This window comes from Hyperolius riggenbachi, chromosome 4 (genome assembly GCF_040937935.1).
Source record: "Hyperolius riggenbachi isolate aHypRig1 chromosome 4, aHypRig1.pri, whole genome shotgun sequence".
Taxonomy (NCBI): domain Eukaryota; kingdom Metazoa; phylum Chordata; class Amphibia; order Anura; family Hyperoliidae; genus Hyperolius; species Hyperolius riggenbachi.
In genome coordinates this window covers 163,240,419-163,261,132 of record NC_090649.1, presented here as the reverse complement: position 1 = coordinate 163,261,132, position 20,714 = coordinate 163,240,419, and the positions used below count along the sequence as shown (strand labels likewise).

Sequence of the window (20,714 nt, the reverse complement as noted above, 5' to 3'; positions counted from 1 at the left end):
CTCCTCCTCCCTGCTCCTCTCTCTAGCTTTTGCCTTCAGATCTGCCTAAAAGCGGACCTGAACTCAGAACTTCCTCTCTGCTTTAAAAAGCATAACCGCCTTTACAGAAAAACATTTCTTTGTTACAGCTGATACACAAATCCTGCAATAAATCTGCAGTCTGTGTACTTCCTGCTTTCATGGAAGCAGTAATAATGGTAATATCCTGTGTTTTCAAATGAGATGATCTCATCTGTGAGATCAAATTACAACTTGTGATTACAATTGCGTTTGCGTTGGTTTTTTTTTTACTCTTTTTTTCCCCCTTCCCGGCGATTTGTCTTTGATCCGGAAAAGAATAAATACAATTTATTTATTCTTAAAAACACAATCGCCGCATAAAGCAATTTTGTGAGCGTTTTGTGTTTTTCCTATACCTTCCATTGAGGCGGAATCGCCTCAAAAATGGCCCATGCAGCATTTCTCTGAGCAGATTGGAAACGAACTGTCTCATTGAAAATCATTGCACAAGCGATTTCAGGGTGATTTTAAAAAATCGCCAGCGTTTAAAAAGTCAAAAAGCGCCTCCAGTGTGAACGAGCCCTAAAGGGGATCTGACTATATGGGGGGGGGGGGCACCAAAATATGGTTACGCTCAGGGCGCTGTGAAACCTAAGGCCGGCCCTGGGGATTAGACTGTGATCCCTTCTGAGGTATAGTTAAGTGTACTCTGTACAAATACCCTGTTGTATTTGGTACAACACTATGGAAGATGTTGGTGCTATATAAATACGAAATAATAACAGCCAGAAAAGCATGTCAGCAGATTTTTTTTTTTTTTGAGACTACTGCATTTATTGGTGCTGTACTATATAACTTATTATTGATGCTGTTACAATCAGACGTAGCATTTTACATTTTCCCAAAGGAAAGGATCAGAAGGAGGAATGATGGTTCTAAAAAAAAGGTTACTTCACGTTTCTTTAAATAAATCACTATAACATACAAAAAGCCTAAACTGTAGGAAAAATAAAAATATGTTTTTATAGACACAGGTTTCTTTCCACAAGGTATGGATCATATACCCAAATTATACTTCATACTGTAAGAAATGTTTACATATTTATCAGTAACAAAGTATTAAAACTTTCTTGATAACCCTAAAACAGTTACAAAGGAAGAATCTGGACTTTTTAAATAGAAATAGATTCAGTTCTTCACTATGCAATTTACCTCATGTTGTCCTTAAAGAGACTCTGTAACAACAAAAACCTCCCCTGGGGGGTACTCACCTCGGGTGGGGGAAGCCTCCGGATCCTAATGAGGCTTCCCACGCCGTCCTCTGTCCCACGGGGGTCTCGCTGCAGCCCTCCGAACAGCCGGCGACAGTCCCGACTGTAAATTCAATATTTACCTTTGCTGGCTCAAGCGGGGGTGCTGTGGCTGCTCTCGGCTCCGAAGTAGACGGAAATACCCGATCTCAGTCGGGTCCGCTCTACTGCGCAGGCGCCGGAAACTTGCGCCTGCGCAGTAGAGCAGACCCGACGGCGATCGGGTATTTCCGCCTACTTCGGAGCTGACAGCCGTCAGAGCGCCTGCGCAGGAGACAGGAAGGTAAATATTACATCACCGCTGCACGGAGGGCTGCAGCGAGACCCCTGACGGATGGAGGACGGCGTGGGAAGCCTCATTAGGATCCGGAGGCTTCCCCCACCCGAGGTGAGTACCCCCCAGGGGACATTTTGTCGTTACAGTTCCTCTTTAAAATAAGGGTTCAGTCCTTAAGTTAAGGAATGATTTCTAAAGTTAAGGTTGCAATCCCTAAGATAACGACAGAATTCTAAATTTAAAGAAGGATATTAATTCACAGAGAGAATGCAAGTGATAACAACTGTAAAGTTTTTGAGGATTTATCACCTGGCCTGAGCTGTTGTTAAATTACGTGTTAACATAGAGTGCAATGTAACGTGAAGGATTCAGAGCTGTCTGCGTTATTTTATATAGTAGTTTATACAGAAGGGGAGTCTATACAGAGATAAATATACACAGCAGACAGATAGGGAGGGAGGAAGAGTGAGACATAAAGCATGTATATGTTACGGCCAGAACCCGAAGTGTGGCCACTTCTAGTTCTGGCCGGCCACTTCGGGTTCTGGCCGGCCAATGCGCGAAGTGGCCGCAGCGCAGCGGCCAATGTTAGAAATGGAATGTTTCCTTTTAATATGAATGTAGTTTTCCTGGCCGTCTCTGGCCAAATGTAGCAAAAAAACAGTTCGTTCATTGAATGAAATGAAGCCGCCCGGCTTCTGCTCCGCCTCCTCTCCTCCGCCCCTGCCTCTCTCTCTCTCTCTCACTTCTCCCCGACACTGGCAGCGGGGGACATGCGTGTCCCCTCCAGAGTCGTTCGTAGCGGCAGGCAATCCTGTCGTTCGTCCCTGCAGAGCGGGGGCTGGCAGAAGCAATGTCTGCAGCCTCCCCGCTCTGCTTTCCTGGCACCACGAACGACTCTCGGGGACACGCGTGTCCCCGCCGGCTGCCCGAAGATGATAGAGAGAGAGAGAGAAAGAGGGGCAGGGGCGGAGGAGAGGAGGCGGAGCAGAAGCCGGGCGGCTTCATTTCATTCAATGAACGAACTGTTTTTTTTTGCTACATACGGCCAGGAAAACTACATTCATATTAAAAGGAAACATTCCATTTCTAACATTGGCCGCTGCGCTGCGGCCACTTCGCGCATTGGCCGGCCAGAACCCGAAGTGGCCGGCCAGAACTAGAAGTGGCCACACTTCGGGTTCTGGCCGTAACATATACATAAACCAGACACAAACAGGCCTCCTTGCTGCCATAAACAGCACCTGTAGGCTAGCTGCAATCATGCTAACAGATGAGACAGCAGGAGGGGTGGAGCTACATCCTGCTGGAATGTTCTCCTCCCCTTTCTACCAACTGCATGTAAAAATAACTACAGATAACTTAAAGGGGCACTATGGAGAAAAACTGTAAAATATGTGCAAAAATGAGACATAAATTACTTTTCTCCTATGTTGCTGTCACTTACAGTAGGTAGTAGAAATCTGACAGAAGCGACAAGTTTTGGACCAGTTCATCTCTTCATAGGGGATTCTCAGGGATTTATTTATTTTCAAAAGCACTTAGTGAATGGCAGTTGCTCTGTCCAACTGCCAAAAAACTGTGTAGCGAGCAGAGAATCTGGCCAGCATCATTGTTTAAATCCTTTTTAGGGAATATCTTTATAAAGAATAAAAGCCTTGCTGAGAATCCGCCATGAAGAGATGGACTAGTCAAAAACCTTTCACTTCTGTCAGATTTCTACTACTTTCCGTAAGTGACAGCAACATAGGAGAAAAGTAATTTATGGCTCATTTTACTCTGCAAAAAAACCCGTAATTCTTATTTGTCTATGTTTGCACATATTTTAAACTTGAACATTTTTCGCCATAGTGCCCATTTAAGGACTGATAAGTTAACACTCTCACTATGAAAACTTATCACTACACCTTAATAAGGCAAGCTTCTTTAGTGAGTTAACACTTAAGATACCAATCGATGTGTGGTGATAAGTTTTCACTTGCATTATTATCACCAGCATGATCGTAGTGAATTGCGGCTAATGTCTGAGATTGAAGTCCAGTATTGATTTGATATGTTAACTATACATTCATTTAATTCATTCCTCTGTGGTTCTGGCCTCATTCATAGTTCTTCTACAGTATTTCTTCCAGCAACCACTTGCACTCATTTCCTCATTCTGAAGTTTTTTTAAAGTGATCCTGAAGTGTAAAAAAAGAAAAATAAGATAATGAATATTATCTGTAATACCAATGGTAAATAAAACACTAGTAACATAAAAATTAATCTCAATTGCTATTTAGCATCCAGGCTCCGCCTTGCTTAGCTAAACTAGATACAGATCTAATGATCCTTTGAACTTTCCTGCAGTAAAATCCTCATTGGAATCCTTATCTCACACTTTCTCCGCTACTTTAGCTTCCATTTACTTTTCAGGAAACCGGACTGAATTGGAAAAACTGTCAACAAGCTCTTTTGCATAGCTAATTCCTTAATTGTTTTAACTCCACTAGAAAACAGAAAGGGACTGAAGACAATGGGCTTGATTCACTATGTGGTGCTAACCTACTTAGCACGTCTAAAGTCTTTAGACGCGCTAACCAGGGTGCTAAGTAGGTTAGCACTGTTTTTTTTCAATCAAATCGCGTGCTAAGTACCGCGCACAAAGTTTTACGCACACAAAGTCCTATGCGCGCGCTAAGTCCCGTAGGCTTGAATGGGCACTTCGCGCGGAGCGCCCTGCGCTCTGTGCAGTGCGCGCGTAAAGTTTTACACGCATACAGTTTTGCGCGCGCAAAGCTTGTTTAGACATGCTAAGGGGGTTTTCACAGGCGTGCTAACAGTTAGCACCGCTTTGTGAATCAAGCCCAATGTCTTATTAGGGCTAGTATTATATGTATCCATGTTTATCTCATCCTGTCATACTTCACTTCAGGTATGCATTCAGATCATTCTTCACATAATTTGTTTTGTTTACATGGCCTGTCTTTTGGTCTGTTGTTGCTGGGCAACTCGTACAACGTCTTCAAAGTACAAAAAAATATCAAAAGATTTTATTGACATAAATTTCCAAAAAATTCCATTAAAATTCTCTGTGAGAAATTCCTTGCAGGTGCTTCAAATACGAAGTATATAGCACAGACATGTACTTCACTCATAAACTTAATGCAATATAAAAAAAAGGGGCAACGACACGCTCGTTTCGGGCACTCCCATGTTTGCAGCATGTCAGATCTTCTCGATATCAGGACAGCCATTGGGGTTGTGTAAATTACATCTGGTCGGCTCAGATATTTCCTTGCTATTCCTTTTTTGATGTTTCAACCGTGCACTGCATACAAGGTTAACAGACAATACTTTCTGCAACTCGGCCTGATGAAGGGTCCTGCTGGGCCCGAGACGAGCGTGTCGTTGCCCCTTTTTTTATATTGCATTAAGTTTATGAGTGAAGTACATGTCTGTGCTATATACTTCGTATTTGAAGCACCTGCAAGGAATTTCTCACAGAGAATTTTAATGGAATTTTTTGGAAATTTATGTCAATAAAATCTTTTGATTTTTTTTGTACTTTGAAGACGTTGTACGAGTTTTTTCAAAATCCTTTCTATACAATCCAAGCTTGTGGAGGGGTGAAGTGGATGACCCCAAAAAGGACTTATGGGGTTTTTTTTTTGCTTTTGCCCTTTGTAAAAGCTTAACACTCCCAATTATATCTAAACTGTTGCTGGGCAACTAACAGCCAATAAGCTGTTTACATTGTGCATTTATAACATAGTAGCAGAACATCCTCTAAGGCCTGGTTTACAAGGGTAGTCATGCAAACTGTAATGAAGTCAGCACGTCACAGTCTATAAACAGGGCCGGCGCTACCATAGAGGCAAAGAAGGCAATTGCCCCAGGATGTTCGTTGCCAGTGCCCAGGTATGAGGCTAAGGGAATTTGTTGCATCCTAGACTCTTCCAGTAGCTTTCTTTTAAGCACCTTTTATCATGTACCTCCTATCCACATACATGTACTGTACATGGGCCCATAGCTGACACACTGGTAGTATTGCAGAGCGGTAAAATTCTATAATATTCCAGCCTCAAAACTGTCCTTGTAAATGAGGCCAAAATAAGAATTCTTCATTTTCTTCTTGGACTAAAGTTTTCCATGACAGCTTTATCCTTATAGAAGAAACTTGATAAATATTTTTCACTTTACACATCAAAGCTGCAAAAACGGTTTTGTAATCTAATGTTATCAAAACGCATCTTTAGCCTGCAGCTGCTATAACTTTCTAATAATGGTAGAAATGTTGAATTGACATTGGATGGGATCAGCAGCGCAGCGGGCAGCGGCGCAGATGGTGTGCGATCGTAAGTGCTGCGTTCGGATCACACGGCCATCTGCGCTAGGTAGATGTAAACGAGGCCTGAGGCCTCGTTCACATCTCTTCAGCGCAGGTGGGCGTGCGATCTGAGCGCAACGCTTTAGGGAGGGAGAAATTTTACAGGTGTCATTTTACTTGATACTGGGTGGTACTAATCTGAAAACTTGCAGCTAATGATGTAAACCATTGGTGACCTAACTCTTCCTAAATAGGTGATATGCTCAACTGGGACATGTATACAGAGAAGACAAACATCAGAAATAGGCCAAACCCTGGGCCTCAGTTGTTTTTCTACATACCAGATTTTCTCACCTCCCAAGTGATTTTAAACAAAACAAATGCATTAAAGAAAACCTGTAACGACAAAAAGTTCCCCTAGGGGGTACGCACCTCGGTAGGGGGAAGCCTCCGGATCCTATTGAGGCTTCCTGTGTCCCACGGCGGTCTCGCTCTGGCCCTCCGAACAGCGGGATGTAAATATTTACCTTCTCATCACAAGCGCAAGCGCAGTATCCGCTTTCTGCTCAGAGATTGGCAGAAATAGCCGATCGCTGTCGGCCCACTCTACTGCGCAGGTGCAAGTCTCCTGCACCTGCGTAGTAGAGCGGACTCGACGGAGATCGGCAATTTTCACCTATCTGTGTGCTGAGAGCCGCAATAGCGCCCCCACTGGAGCCAGGGAAGGTAAATATAGGAAGCCTTGTCAGGCTTGTCGAGCGTGGATTGCAGGAGACTTCGGGGGAGCCAGTGTGGGATTGACTGCAGCTACAGCGGAGGGGGAAGCCTCATTGGGACACTGAGGCTTCCCCCTACCGAGGTGAGTACCCCCAGGGGAACTTTTTTTTGTTACAGAGTGTCTTTAATGAAAGTATAATATCCTGACATTAAATCAGAAATGTTTTAAATCTTTAAGGCATGATTTCTCTTCTAACATAATTTTTCTTTGGAAATATATCATAAAGTATTCAGAATTTCCACCAGGAAACATATCATAAGGTATTCAAAATTTGGGAGAATAACCTTTATGCTTGGAACATTTTGGCAATATTTAAAATCATGCGCTATTTACGATTTTCAAAAATGAGATTGCCGCTTATGTATTGTATTTGCATTTGTTTGCAAATGTGCATTTACACTCATGCTGTACCAATAATGTTAGTAGAGTAATGCAACCATGAACTGACTTATCATTGAGAAGGCAACAATAAAAAGGAGAATTCCAGTTGTATTGCAAATAGAATGCTAGTTACTTGTAAAAGATCCTCTCAGCGTATACTCGAATGTGGAAGCTCCATATAACAGCTTCAGATTCTGGCTGGGACAATCTTGCCGCTTAATGTAATAAGTTCAGATGGTAATACGTTTAGATGGTTCAGCCTGTGCTTCACAGTCAACAGTGCAGTCCGGTAAGATGATCACTGCCATACATGTGCACTCTGGCATGTGACATCACTACAGCATAGGCTCCACCCACCAAAGATTCATAACAAGAGGAGAAACCACAATAGTAACCTCATCAGTGTTCTGCTCCTCTGTAGTATAAAAACAGCTGACTAGTGTAAGGTACCCACACTATATGTGTCACTTAAAATGATGCTACAGAGTACGGGAAAACTGGTGCTAAGGCTGCATAGTATGCCTTATTTCCAATCTACAGCACTAATTGCTTAACTAACAGTCATCCTTGGAGGGTTGGTGGATCCAAAAATGAAGTGGGACTTTCTGTGATGGCAGTCTAGCCTTGCCCCCTACTGCTTGGTCACACCACCTGGTCAAGGCCATATCCCTTCCCGCATTGTAAACTCTCTGGAAAAATGCAATGGCTGGGCAGCAGTCACATGGGTTGGGGGATGGGCCAAGAAGGTTTATCTATAACTGTACTTTACTCTCAATTTCTGGATCTGTCTGGACACTGTAGAGCCCCTGAAGAGACACGAGGCAACACTGCTAATATTACATATTACTTAACCGTAAAACCTATGAAGAATATCACAACCATTACAGCATCACTTTAACTGCAGGAAAGAAAAGTGAGTTTGGGAACCCGGCTGTGATGTCTGCATGAATGATCTTAATCACTGTATGTGTGGACAGGAATATGAATCCTTTGGTAGGTAAGACATTTCACATGTATTGTATTTCAGCCAAATATTTAGACATCCGTCTGGTATTCCGCTTTAAATACAAAGCTGATGTTTGACGTGTTACAGTATTAAAATATCCCTCCCCACAAAAAAATTATACAATTAAATAGAAAGAAAAGTAGAAAAAAAAACCTTTATGAAAAATAATTCCTGAGCATCTGTAACATTTTTAGATCAAAATATATTTTCCTCTGTGACTTTCTAACTGACATGAAACTACAACCGAAATATTTAAATACATTGTACTGCTTGACAAAATACAAATCTGTGCGGACTTTCAACTTGTAGGCATTCAATTTGTTTAAATTTGATTCCACTTTCATCTGTTTAGGGGGTTGCTGCATCGCCTAGATTAAAGCGGCTCTGGCTGGATGAAAAATAACCTCCATATAGCAGAGAGCAGTCCTGGAAATCATTACATATCAGTTATAAACAGTTTTATGGCCCCTTGGCCTCTGTTATTTTCTATTAGTTGGAAGTGACTATTAAAAAAGGGCTTTGGTTGATTCTGTTCTGAGACTATGGCTCATGTGTTACAAAAAATACGATATAACTACTTAATACGCTTGGCTTACAGTTTATCACATATGAAATCTTAAAGATAATGAAGCATATAGTGCAGCTGAGTGTTCTTACTACTTGTACTTTGGAAGCATATACAGCATCATTGCATCATTTGAAAAGAAAAGGTATGCCTTCAACACATACGTATACATTTCCAGGACATATTTATTCAATTAGAATGGGACTAAGGGGAACATTAGGTCATTTGTGGGCATATACAGACTATTTTTACAGGCTTTTCTTGTAAAGACATGTATTAAATAGACACTTGGATTTAATAGATAGCACAACTGTGCTGAGGCCGGTCATTTGTGCACCACTATAGACCACAAAGGTAATTGCGGCTATGGTGGTGCTCAGTAAATAAGTTGGGTGTTGACCAGTATTGAAATATGTGCAAGAAGGGACGGGTAGTGTTAGGCGTTGGGGTAACAGAAGGGTTAGTTTTAGGAGTTAGCTAGGGGAGGATATTTAGTGCTAGGGGTAGGTAGAAAGAGGGATAGGTTTGCCAAAGTGTTAGTAGTATATCGTCAGTTTTGCAGATATTCTACTAGAACTCTATTCTCACACAGAGCCACTAATGATCCCCATGCCAATGCCTAACTCTATCCAACCCTCTAACAATGTCTAATCCTATTCCTAATGATTCCCCCTGCTGGTGCCTATCCCTAACCAAGTCATTACCGAAACCTATTCCTAACTGACGCCCCCAGCGATAACTAACCTTAAAAGACCTCGCACGTCCCTAGCCTTAAAATATAGCCAAGGTGACATGTGACATGAGATAAACATGTGTCTGTACAGGGCAAAACATTAAATACCAGGCTGTTTTTCTTTGTTTATGTTGCTGCCTGACAGAGAAAATTTTCAGGCATGCAAGTGACAACTTCTGTCTCATCAATATCGTGTCAGGAATATAGTAAACCTCAAGCTAATTACAGCCGTAAAAGTTTTACTGGCAGACAATACTTGCAACTTACAGTAGTTCATGTATTTTTAACTCTGCAACACTTAATAGACAGCTAATGAGCAAAGACGATAAGACATTAAATTTACTTTGTAAACATTTAAATATAAAATGAAACAATGGGATATCTAAAAAAAGTCATCTTTATAAGTTGGAGGATAAATACAATTGTTATCTCATCAATTTATTTTCACCTCAGCTTCACTGTAAACCCGCCCCCAGTGCAAACCCAATGGTATATGCACCGCCATCGCTGCAAGAAAAGAAAACTATTGGGCTCTGGAGAAGTTTGGGAGCTGCCATAAGTGCCCAAACAAATTGCAGCTACAAGCGGAAATTTGAGTGCCAGAGGTGCCAGTGGGGCCGTCCACAATGCAAACTGCAGCAGGTTATTTTATTGGGCGCCTCCAGCATTTAAATTTCCCATTTTCCTGTTGGTAACATGAATAGCTCCATACACTCTGTAAAGCGCTACAGAAAATGTCAGCACTATGTAAATATTTTAAAAATATTGACACATTAGCTATGATGGCAAAAATGTAGGCTATGGTCTGAAGTTTATTTTGGTTATATTGTAGCCATAAGGCTCAGCACTGTCTTTCTTTGCCAACAGTAAATTGTGTTTTGATAGATATTTTGTTTAAAGACTGTCTGCAATGTCAACTGTTTAAATAAGCAGGAGGTTTTCCCTTTTGCATAAATAGCATTGTGCATAACCATGAAGCATAGTTGGAAACATTAATGCTGTTGGTTAGAACACATCAGCATGATGTAAGTAATATAGACATTAAGTATAAGATGTTAGTCAATACCACAGAAAGACAATTGTTAATCATGTAACTTGGTGCATTCACGCAGCAAATTTCCCTTATTACAGTCACTATCAATATACGTTCCTAATGTTATTTATAGAGATGAAGGCAGACAGGCAAATGCAGATCCATTAACTTTGAAGACTTCTTCTCTGATCTCCTAGTATCATGTACTGTATGTGTAATACAAGTGTCTCTTTATGGGTGGAAGGACATTAAAAACTTCCTGAAATTAGAAAATTCATATGGAAATTAAATGCTGTTTTGTGAAGTCATTGGATAGTAGTCAGTAGCACAGATATTGAATTTCTTTTTTGTCTGAAGCAGAACTGAAAGAGGAAACCCATTGATCAATTAATGACAGAGAAAAGCTACTCACTGGCTGACTCTTAACTACTGCCACCCTCAGGCAAACGTCACTGTGATAGATCAGTACGATTAGGGTTATACCAGGGGTGACAAAGTTTCAGGCCTTGTATGCTCCGGCTGTCACTAAGCTTCACTCCAGCCTCTACATATCTCTAGAGATATCTTTAGAGATACTGATTTCAAATAGCTAAAAGAAACACTAGGAGGTTTCAAGAATATTTGCTTCTTCATTCCTACACAACAGGATACTGCTCCGATACATGTTCTAAAAATAACATAATAAAGTAGTGTTTTATATTCATTCTTTTAATTTTATTTCTGTTTTACTTTACCTATACTTTTTTATTTGCGATAAATAAAAGAAAAGAAGACTTATATTAAAGAAAATATGAAATGACCTGAACTAATATGCTTGTTATGGTCCGATGCTTTAATCACATTGGTACCAGCGGTCTCTGGTCCCTTAAAGAGAATCTGTATTGTTAAAATTGCACAAAAGTAAACATACCAGTGCGCTAGGGGACACCTCCTATTACCCTCTGTCACAATTTCGCCGCTCCTCGCCGCATTAAAAGTGGTTAAAAACAGTTTTAAAAAGTTTGTTTATAAACAAACAAAATGGCCACCAAAACAGGAAGTAGGTTGATGTACTGTATGTCCACACATAGAAAATACAACCATACACAAGCAGGCTGTATACAGCCTTCCTTTTGAATCTCAAGAGATCATTTGTGTGTTTCTTTCTCCCTGCAGTTCTCATGCACTGAAGTTTCAGGCTGCTCTTTTTTCTCCTGCAAACAGCTTTGCCCTTGTCTGTAATTCTTCAGTATGTGAAAGCCCAGCCAGCTCAGAGGACGATTTATCCAGCTTGTAAAAGATAAGAGAGAAGAGAGAAGCTGCTCTAATCTAAATAATACACAGGCAGTGTGCATAGAGGGGCCTGGAAGGGGGAATTCATAGCAGAACCACAACACTGAAGAACTTGGCAGCCTTCCAGACACAGGCTGACAAGTCTGACAAGGGAAAGATACATTGATTTATTACAGAGACTGTGATAGTAGAAAGTGCTGCAGTAAGCCAGAACACATTAGAATAGCTTTTGGAACTTGTAGGATGATAAAAAACAGGATGCAATTTTTGTTACGGAGTCTCTTTAAGGACCAGAGATTGCTTTTACAAAAAACAGGGCCTACCAAAGTGACCCCGCATGGATTTGATGCCACCGCAGATCGCGCAGCTCTCCTGTCGCTGAAGCTCACACACTCTGCCATCGCTATGACAGCAGAGCTCTGTGAGCCAGTCAGGAGCCGATTTCATTGGCTCCTGACCCTTTGTGAGCCAAGGAAATCAGCTCCTGGCCGTCTCATAGAGCACTGTTGTCATACCGACTGCAGGGCGAGTAGGCTTTAGCATCAGGAGAGTGGCGGTAGTGGTGGAAGCGTGCAGCGGGGAAGTTGAAATCTACGCTCTGGCAGGGATAACAGTTTCCAAACAGGGAATAGGTTATAACTAGCATCGTCTGGAAACGGTTAAAGCAGAACTGTAGTCAAAATTACATAATGAATATGTTTTTTTTTTTTTTTACAATAATCATTTATAAACTATTTCTGCAGTGTTTGCCTATTGTAAAATCTTTCCTCTCCCTTATTTAGTTTCTGAAATTTATTGCAGGGGACAACATCTTTAGCAGTGGCAGGCATGTTCCTTTAGGGCCTGAGCCCACTGATGCGGTTGTGTCTGTTTCTGTTCGCTTTTCAGCATCTGTAACATTGATGGGTGAAAAGTGGATACAACTGCATCAGTGGAATTAGACCCTTACTGAGAGTTCTAAAGCCAGTAGAAAAGGTCTCCTGAATGCTGCGGGGGAAAAGGGAGGAGAGGATACAGCATAATAAACAGCCTAGGCTAAGCCCCAGTGGGATGGCAGGGCTACCTACAAATATACAGCAATATATAGCAATAGAAAGTGTTTCTGTTGCTGAAACCAGGATATTCAATGTAAAAGTGGTCATCCTGAATAATTTACTGAATTGTAATATATATTTTTATAGTTCATCTTTAAATAACATTTGTCATCAAAAGAATAAATACGGGCAGCACCTTGTTAGCTGAGCTGTTAAACAGAATTAGCGTATAGGAGCCTAACCTGGTCTACTACTATACTATTTTGCATTGGCCATGAATGAGGGAAATTATACTGTAAAGCAGAATAGCCCCTCTAGCTCCCTCTAGCTGACAGGAGCAACCCTGTGACTCCTAGCCTCCTATGGTTCATGCTGGTTTTATACCACTGGTGTGAACAGAAAACTTTTACCGGTACTTACGTATTATCCCATCTGGAAAGTTTGGCAGCTTTTTGTTAAAGTTCTTTTTGCTTCCCGAGGAACATCTGAAAGTCCCGGCTTTCTGTTGCGCCAGGTCTCGAGTTGGTATGATGCTCAGTTCCCAAGATATAGGGTTTTGAAGGAGTGGTATCCCCTGAACTTGGCTGCATAAAGTGCAATTACAGAAGTACAGGACGAACCTGACATGATGATAAGCAGCACACCCGGTAGGTCTTCTTTTTCCTTTGCAGCATAAATCTGTGTCTTCAAACCTTATGTCAAGTGCCCTGGGTCCCTCATTACAGATGAAGGAGCAGTGCAGCTATGCACCCTTGTCTCCTCTCTGTCTTACTGGCATGGACAGGAGACTCAATTCCACTGAGCTCTCTGCAGCAAAGTGCAGGTGACACTCGTCCCCCAAACACGCCCTAACTTGGGAATGGGGCATTGCATTGACTCGGGACCCAGTGCAAAGGAAAGCTGGGACTTTCAGCTTTTCAAAAATGGTTAGATATGACTAGGGCATCAAACAGAACTTTAACAAAAAGCTGCCAAACTGTCCAGACGGGATAATAGGTAAGTACCCTTTTACCTTGTTGGTCAGAACTAAATAAAGGAAACTGAGGGGCTGGGAGAGTCTGCTCAGCAAAACCCTTTATGGTGAAAACTCTACATCAAATATAAAACAGAACCCAGGAAAGGGAGGGAATCTAAGAGCAAAAGCCAATTATATACTGTATAATATTATATATGATATATGGAGTGTCTGTCAGCAAAGCTATGTAGATAGGCAAAGGTAAAAAAAAATGTTTTGTTTGTTTTTAAGTTTCTAGCATACACAGTATTTTAGGGCATATCCTCAATGCTCCTAAGGATAAGCAATTGTTACCAATCAATCATTCACATAGACTCAGAATTTCCTCACTGGATCTTACTTGGTCCCTCTAGGACAGAGTGCAAAAGTTCAGACATAAACAGTCCAACCAATATTCAGAAACTCACTTCATGGCAATGGCAGGTTTTGTCTGCCTTGTTACTCAGACTTTCCATGTGATGTTAGCAAACCAGATCTGGATTTAGGCCATCTTTAGTAAATCCCTCCTACATACAGTACAGTATATTACTACTCTTGCGTGTCAGGATCAGTGCATCAGCTTCTTTGTCTGACTACAAGAAAAGCTGTTCACAATCCAGAAATGTCACTTGTGGATTTCTCCATCTGGCTGTATTGTATAATGTGGCCCTCCATCCAATATGTGCCAGTCAACACTAACTGGGTGATTTAACACACATACTTCTTACTTGTACCTACCATCCCTCTGTGCAAAGTACCTGCATTTAACACTGTCTCTACTCTTCTGAAGTTTTAATGACATGTTAAAATGGACCCAAACTCTAAGCACAGCACACCATGAAAAGTCTTTTTTCCACATATAGTTGTTGAACAATTAAGTTCTCTGTGTTTCAAAGGTTATATTAAAGTGTCTAATTAGCTTTTATCAGCAGCTGTGAATAGACTGCATGAGAGCTCTGTGGAGGCAGCGCTAACAAACAGTAAACACTAAAAAGGCTTAACCCTTTCAGTGCTCCTTGCAAAAGTAACAACTAGCAAATCTTCATTTTTTACTATTTCTCTAAACTGTAATAAATATATTTTTTTCTACAAAAGATATCACGATGTGGCTAATCTTTTAGAGTAGAGAGGAAGTTCTGAATTTAGTTCCACTTTAAGCAACTGTATTCAATGCCAAGCGTCAGCCACTAAGGCAAATTAAATTTTTGTAACCAATAAATGCTAATAAATGCATCAACAGTGCCAAGTTCCTTCTCCCATTTGTTTATTGAATACATTTCTGTAATGCATACAATGGTAAATAAAACCACACAAAAGGCTAGTATATTACTCCTTACTCCCTCTGTGAGGCCACATCTGGAGTATGTGATACAGTTTTGGGCATCATACTTCTTGAAGGACATTTACATTTTAGAACATATACAAAGCTGGGCAACTAAATTAAGGACAGAGGTGGAAAGTCTCACTTTCCAAGGAAGATTAAGCAAACTGGGCTTATTTAGCTTGGAAAATAGACGACAAAGAGGTGACCTGAAGAACATGTATGAATACATCCAAGGGCAGCATAAAAGCTTTGCAAATTAGCTTTTTTTATCCCTAGGTCTGTATTCAAGAGTATATAATCTATGCATGGAAGAAAGGAGATTTTACCATCTGTGTTGCAAAAGGGGGGTTCATAGTAAGGTTAAAATGTGGAATATTTTACCACAGGAAGTCGTTATGGCAAATTCAATACTTGTATTTAAAAAGTGAGTGGATGCTTTCTTAACTTTGAATGGTATTTACAGCTATGACTGCAAGCCAAGGGAAGATGATACCTTGATCCAGTTAGGAAGATGATTGAACTTTATGGACACATGTCTTTTTTTTTCAATCTACATAACTATGCAACTATCCTGAAAATATTATCTTTATTTACGTAATATATCAGGTAATTATTTCTTTCTGTTTTAGGCAACCGTGTGATTTCATTTTCTATGCCTGACAGAAAAGAGCTAAACCTACATCCACAAGCATATATTCAGGAGTAAGTAACTTTTAGTTTTGAGTATATGGGATTCCCCAAGTTCCCTGACATATCCTTATCCCCATAGCAAGTCCAACCCTAACTCTATCCTCTTTTCTGTTGCTAATCCTAACCTACATCCTAACCTCTAACTTTAACAGTTTAACAATTTAACTTTAACAATTATCATTACCCCTATTTCCATAATTAACTTGGGTATAAGAAGGGGCTTGTGCTGGTACAGTCTTTTACAAATATGACTGCAGCGGCGAAATACCCCATATCAGGAACAGGGTAAGCACTTGCATTTAAGATTACGTAGAATTCCAAGGGGCGATAATGGGAATTAATTGGCATAAGGAAAACGTAAACTGCCACAAGGTGGTTGGTAACAAACTTAAGGATGACAAACACATGTAATAAGTGCAAATGACAAATGCTTCTTCTGTTGAATTCTTAGTCCAATTACAAAATGTAAAATTAATTCTCCTTTCATTCAACGTTTGGATGGATTCTAAATTACTTGGCCTGTGTCAATTCATCATCAAGGTCCACAGCAGCAACTTTAGAAAAAGATGCTGTGTGTTTGTGTGCAATAATAATAAATATTTTTAATGTTATAATAAAGGTGCACATTATTGATACAGTCTCTAATAAGAGGAACTAAATGATTCACTCAGTTTACCCTTCTACTATATAGATTTGGTAAATCTTGGCCAAAAAATACTCTACAGAGTTTGCTGGCCTTAACTCTACTCTGCACATAACATCAATCTTTTCTAGTTACTGGAAGATGGGAGGCATGTGTCAGTCCTGTATGAGGGCCTCTCACACCATAGGTGTTGGGTTCCAGGTCACAAAGTGGGTATAAATAAGTTGAGCGGAAACTTTTGAATTTTTTTTTTTAGCATTGAACATAGTAAATATATAAAACTAGTAAAAAGGTGCGCCCATTAAAAAACGGATGCTAGGCCACAGCCGCTACCCCCCAAAACGCGTGCACAGACGCTTCCCGCTAACCAATCCGCCACTGCTGTCCAAAGTATATGCACACAGGGAGATGTTGCTTTCTTGGCAGTTGGAAAAAGCTGTTATTTCCCACAATGCAATGAGGTTCACAGACAGCAAGCTGTCAGGTCTGGATGCATGGACACAGGGACACAGGAAGATGCAGGGACACAAAGGGATTTTATTATATAGCACATCAGTGCATAAAAGAACAGACATTGTTATGTTGGCATTTGATATCCTGTAAGTTTCATTTTGTCACGATCAAAAGAGAAAAGCAGGTTGGCACTACTGCTGGAGCGGGTCTCTTGCGGTGGCGTAACGGTATTCCTACTTGCATCAGCCTAGCGTGCTCAGGTAGTAAGACATTTTCATAGTGGCAGAGGAGGCAGGAAATAGAAAGAACCGGCACTGCTGAAAGTTTCATTTTGTACAAATGTAATGTTAACAGCAAAACAGAAATATCAAACAAATAAGAACAGACTGATGAAATAGTTGACTCTATTATTCATTACATAAAGAAAAACTTTAAAAGTGTTTTTTCCTTAAATATGTTTTTAATTTTCTGAAGGTGCCCTAAATCAAATAACGTCTTGGCAGAATGGATTATTAAGAAAAGTAAGATTCAGAACCACAGCGGAGATCTGCCCATATTCCGTAATGGTCTTCTTTCAAGAAGAAAGGTAAAATACCTGAACCTGACATGCCATTATTATTAAATGCAGTTTTCTCTGTAATTATGTACTTTACTGTTGCCTTTTTATACACTTATAACCTGCAGATTGAGGGCTGGTGCACACCAGAGCGGTTTTTGGAGCATTTTTAAAAACGTTAGCTGGTGGAAAACTGTTTGGGTAATGTATTTCAATGGGCTGGTACACATCAGAGTGGTTTGTTTTTTCCACAAACGCAAACTTGGGGGCTGCAGCATTTTTTAGATTTCTGAGGTGTTTCTGCCTCAATGTTAAAGAGAATCTGTACTCTAAAATTCTTACAATAAAAAGCATACCATTCTATTCATTATGTTCTCCTGGGCCCCTCTGTGCTGTTTCTGCCACTCCCTGCTGCAATCCTGGCTTGTAACTGCTAGTTTTAGGCAGTGTTTACAAACAAATAACATGGCTACTAACCAGCATGTGATAGGCTGAGAGAAGCTCAGTCTGTGACTCATACAGAGCCTGGAGGGGGCATGGAGAGGGTGTGTATAGATTCTGCCTATCACAAGCAGAGCAGCACATTCCTGCTTGAGTGCCTGAGCCCGACAAAGCCGTCAAAGAAAAGAAGATTAGATTATACAACAGAGATAATACAGCCACTGTGCAACTAGGAAAGGCTGCAGTAAGACAGACCACATTAGAACAGGTATAGGAACTTATAGGATAGAAGAAATAAGGCTGAACATTTTGTTACAGAGTCTCTTTAAAGTATAGGAAAGTGGAAAATCACTCTAAAAAACGCTAGATCAGAGCGGTTTTCCAAGTGTTTTTGTTACAGAAGCTGTTCAGTAACAGATTTACTGTAACAATATATGAAATCTACTTCACAAAAATAGTCCAAAAAACGCTAGGCATGTTTAGAAAACCTCTCTAAACATGCCTAGACACGCTCTGAAAATCTGCTTTAAAAACCTCTAATGTTTTGCGAAGCTGCTAGAGGTTTTTGATGTGCACTGGCCCAAAGAAAGGCTTTTAGAAATGGTGCACCCAGTCCTCTCCCCACCGGGGAATTCACTTGGCACCTGTTTAGGGTGGTGATAAGCAATTATCATAAAGAAAAATAAAATGCAAAGAAAGTTGCAGCATTTAGCACCAGAAGCCAATAGACAAACAATATTCCCAGTGACTTGCAATGACTGCGGCACATTCAGGGCGTAGAAGTTATATAAGAGCAATTTAGGGTGAAAACATTTTCTGCTGTTTAAATCCTATATTGCATTCAAATAGTAAGTCACTCCAATAGGAACTATTATGATTATTTAAAGCATCACAAACAGTATTCCGCAGGCTACCCAGTTTTTTGCACTTACTAGTTGGAGTCTGTGGATAAGTGCAACACTGAGGCTCTTTTCACATATCGTGCGGTGAAATTAGTGTGCCGCATAAGAGTACCTTGACGCAACACGGTAAGTATGAAAGGAACCTAAAAGTCATTCAAATCTAAGCTACCAAGATTTAAATCATAGCAGAAAGCAGTTTCAAATTCAGCAGGATATTCTCCCACCCCAACTGATCTACATTCACCCTTCTCCTACATGTAACAATGTTATTAACTGTTCACTAGAGATAAAACCTGATATGAAAATCTTGCACCTAACCTGAAGACTTTCCATGAGAATTCTCTAGAATGGATCCTGAGCTTTTTTTTGTGACCTTTATACTAAATGTAAAATCCCAAACAATAACTAATCATTGATCCAAATTATTGGATATGGCAACTTGACCAGATTAATCTGCCTAACCATTTCAACAACCTCAGACTAACCTAGACCTGACTGACTACACCACTAGCACTCTTGCCTTGCGGTGTTGGGTCCGCGGTTCAAACCCAGCATGTGCACTATAGTATGGTATCCATGTGTCTGTGTGGGTTTCCTCCGGGCACTCCGGTTTCCTCGCACATCCCAAAAACATACAGATAAGTTAATTGGCTTCCCCTAAATTGGCCCCAGACTAATATACATGCACTACATGATACATACATAGACATATGACTATGGTAGGGATTAGATTGTGAGCTACTCTGAGGGACAGTTAAGCAACAAGACAATATGCTCTGTACAGTGCTGCGTAATATGTCGGTGCTATATAAATACTAAATAATAATAATAATAATAATAATACTGACCTTGCAAGTGAAGGTTCTAGTTTTCTGGAGTGCAATGCCAGGGTTGTTCAAGAGACACTAACCTGCCACAACACATTGTAAAGTTCTTAGCTTGTACTAGAGTGACGATATCTCTAAGCTCTTCGACCCATATGCAATTAATAATAATAATCCGAACATTTGTATAGCGCTTTTTTCCTGTCGGACTCAAAGCGCTCAAGAGCTGCAGCCACTTGTGTGCACTCAAGAGGCCACCCTGCAGTGTTAGGGAGTCTTGCCTTGAACTCCTTACTGAACTCCGTACTGAATAGGTACTTGACCTAGCCAGGATTCGAACCCTGGTCTCCCATGTCAAAGGCAGAGCCCTTAACCAGTACACTTCCAGCCACTACTTTTTCTCCTGAGTTTTCTCCTAGGTTATATTTTCACACCTTGCCATAAAATGCCTTTTAAGCCACCAGCAAGCAAGACATTTCACAAAATTATTTTATAGTTAGTATAGATAGTTCTAAATATAGTTCTTTTTCAGCAGCTTTTGGGTACGTTTTTTTTTTACTCTAAAATGCCTAAAAGTTATTTTAAAGAGAATATGAAAATGATCTCCTAGGAGATGACTCAAGAGAAAAAAAAATTGCATATGGGCCATATAATCTAACTCAGCGGACTGCCCCTTTAGCAGCAAAGACCATAACAATTCTAAAAAGAAACATGCAACTTCAAGCTCAGTTTTCTTTCTTTAGAAACATGCTTCCATTTAAATGATGTTAGCCGGAAATTAAATACCAGAAAACATTTCTTTAATCCTCCTTCTAAAAGTCATGGGTCGCGTCCAAAACCAATCAACTGGTGCAAAACGTTTGTTTTCTCATTACTGGTGTAACTGACAATGTCGCCACTCTGCCAAGGAACATTTTGGGTAGTTTTGTGGTAGCAGTGATCTGTCATTTGAGATGCCAAGCTCCGTAATAGTAGATAATTAGCTTTTCAAATTTATACACAAGTTTGTATTTGAGAACAAAAATACTTTTGCAAATTACAGCCATGCATAGGGATTGTATACATTTGGGCTGGATGTAACGTTTCATTATTTGCTTTATTATTTTTTACTGTTCGCCTCTGCCTGAAACTAACACACAGAAATACAATTTCTTCTGTGCATCAGGAAAGCCCACATTTATTTTAAACA

The 20,714-nt window shown here is 40.4% G+C and overlaps 1 protein-coding gene across 1 annotated transcript in view; it reads left to right on the top strand.

Annotated features, from left to right (window-relative positions):
- The first annotated feature begins 7,999 nt into the window (after window positions 1-7,999).
- Window positions 8,000-20,714, top strand: part of LOC137504725 (uncharacterized) — a 189,301-nt gene continuing 176,586 nt past the window's right edge. Inside the window, exons 1-3 of the mRNA XM_068233309.1 lie at window positions 8,000-8,048; window positions 15,646-15,718; window positions 17,277-17,388. Coding sequence (XP_068089410.1) covers window positions 8,000-8,048; window positions 15,646-15,718; window positions 17,277-17,388 — 234 coding nt within the window. The remainder of the gene's footprint in view (window positions 8,049-15,645; window positions 15,719-17,276; window positions 17,389-20,714) is intronic.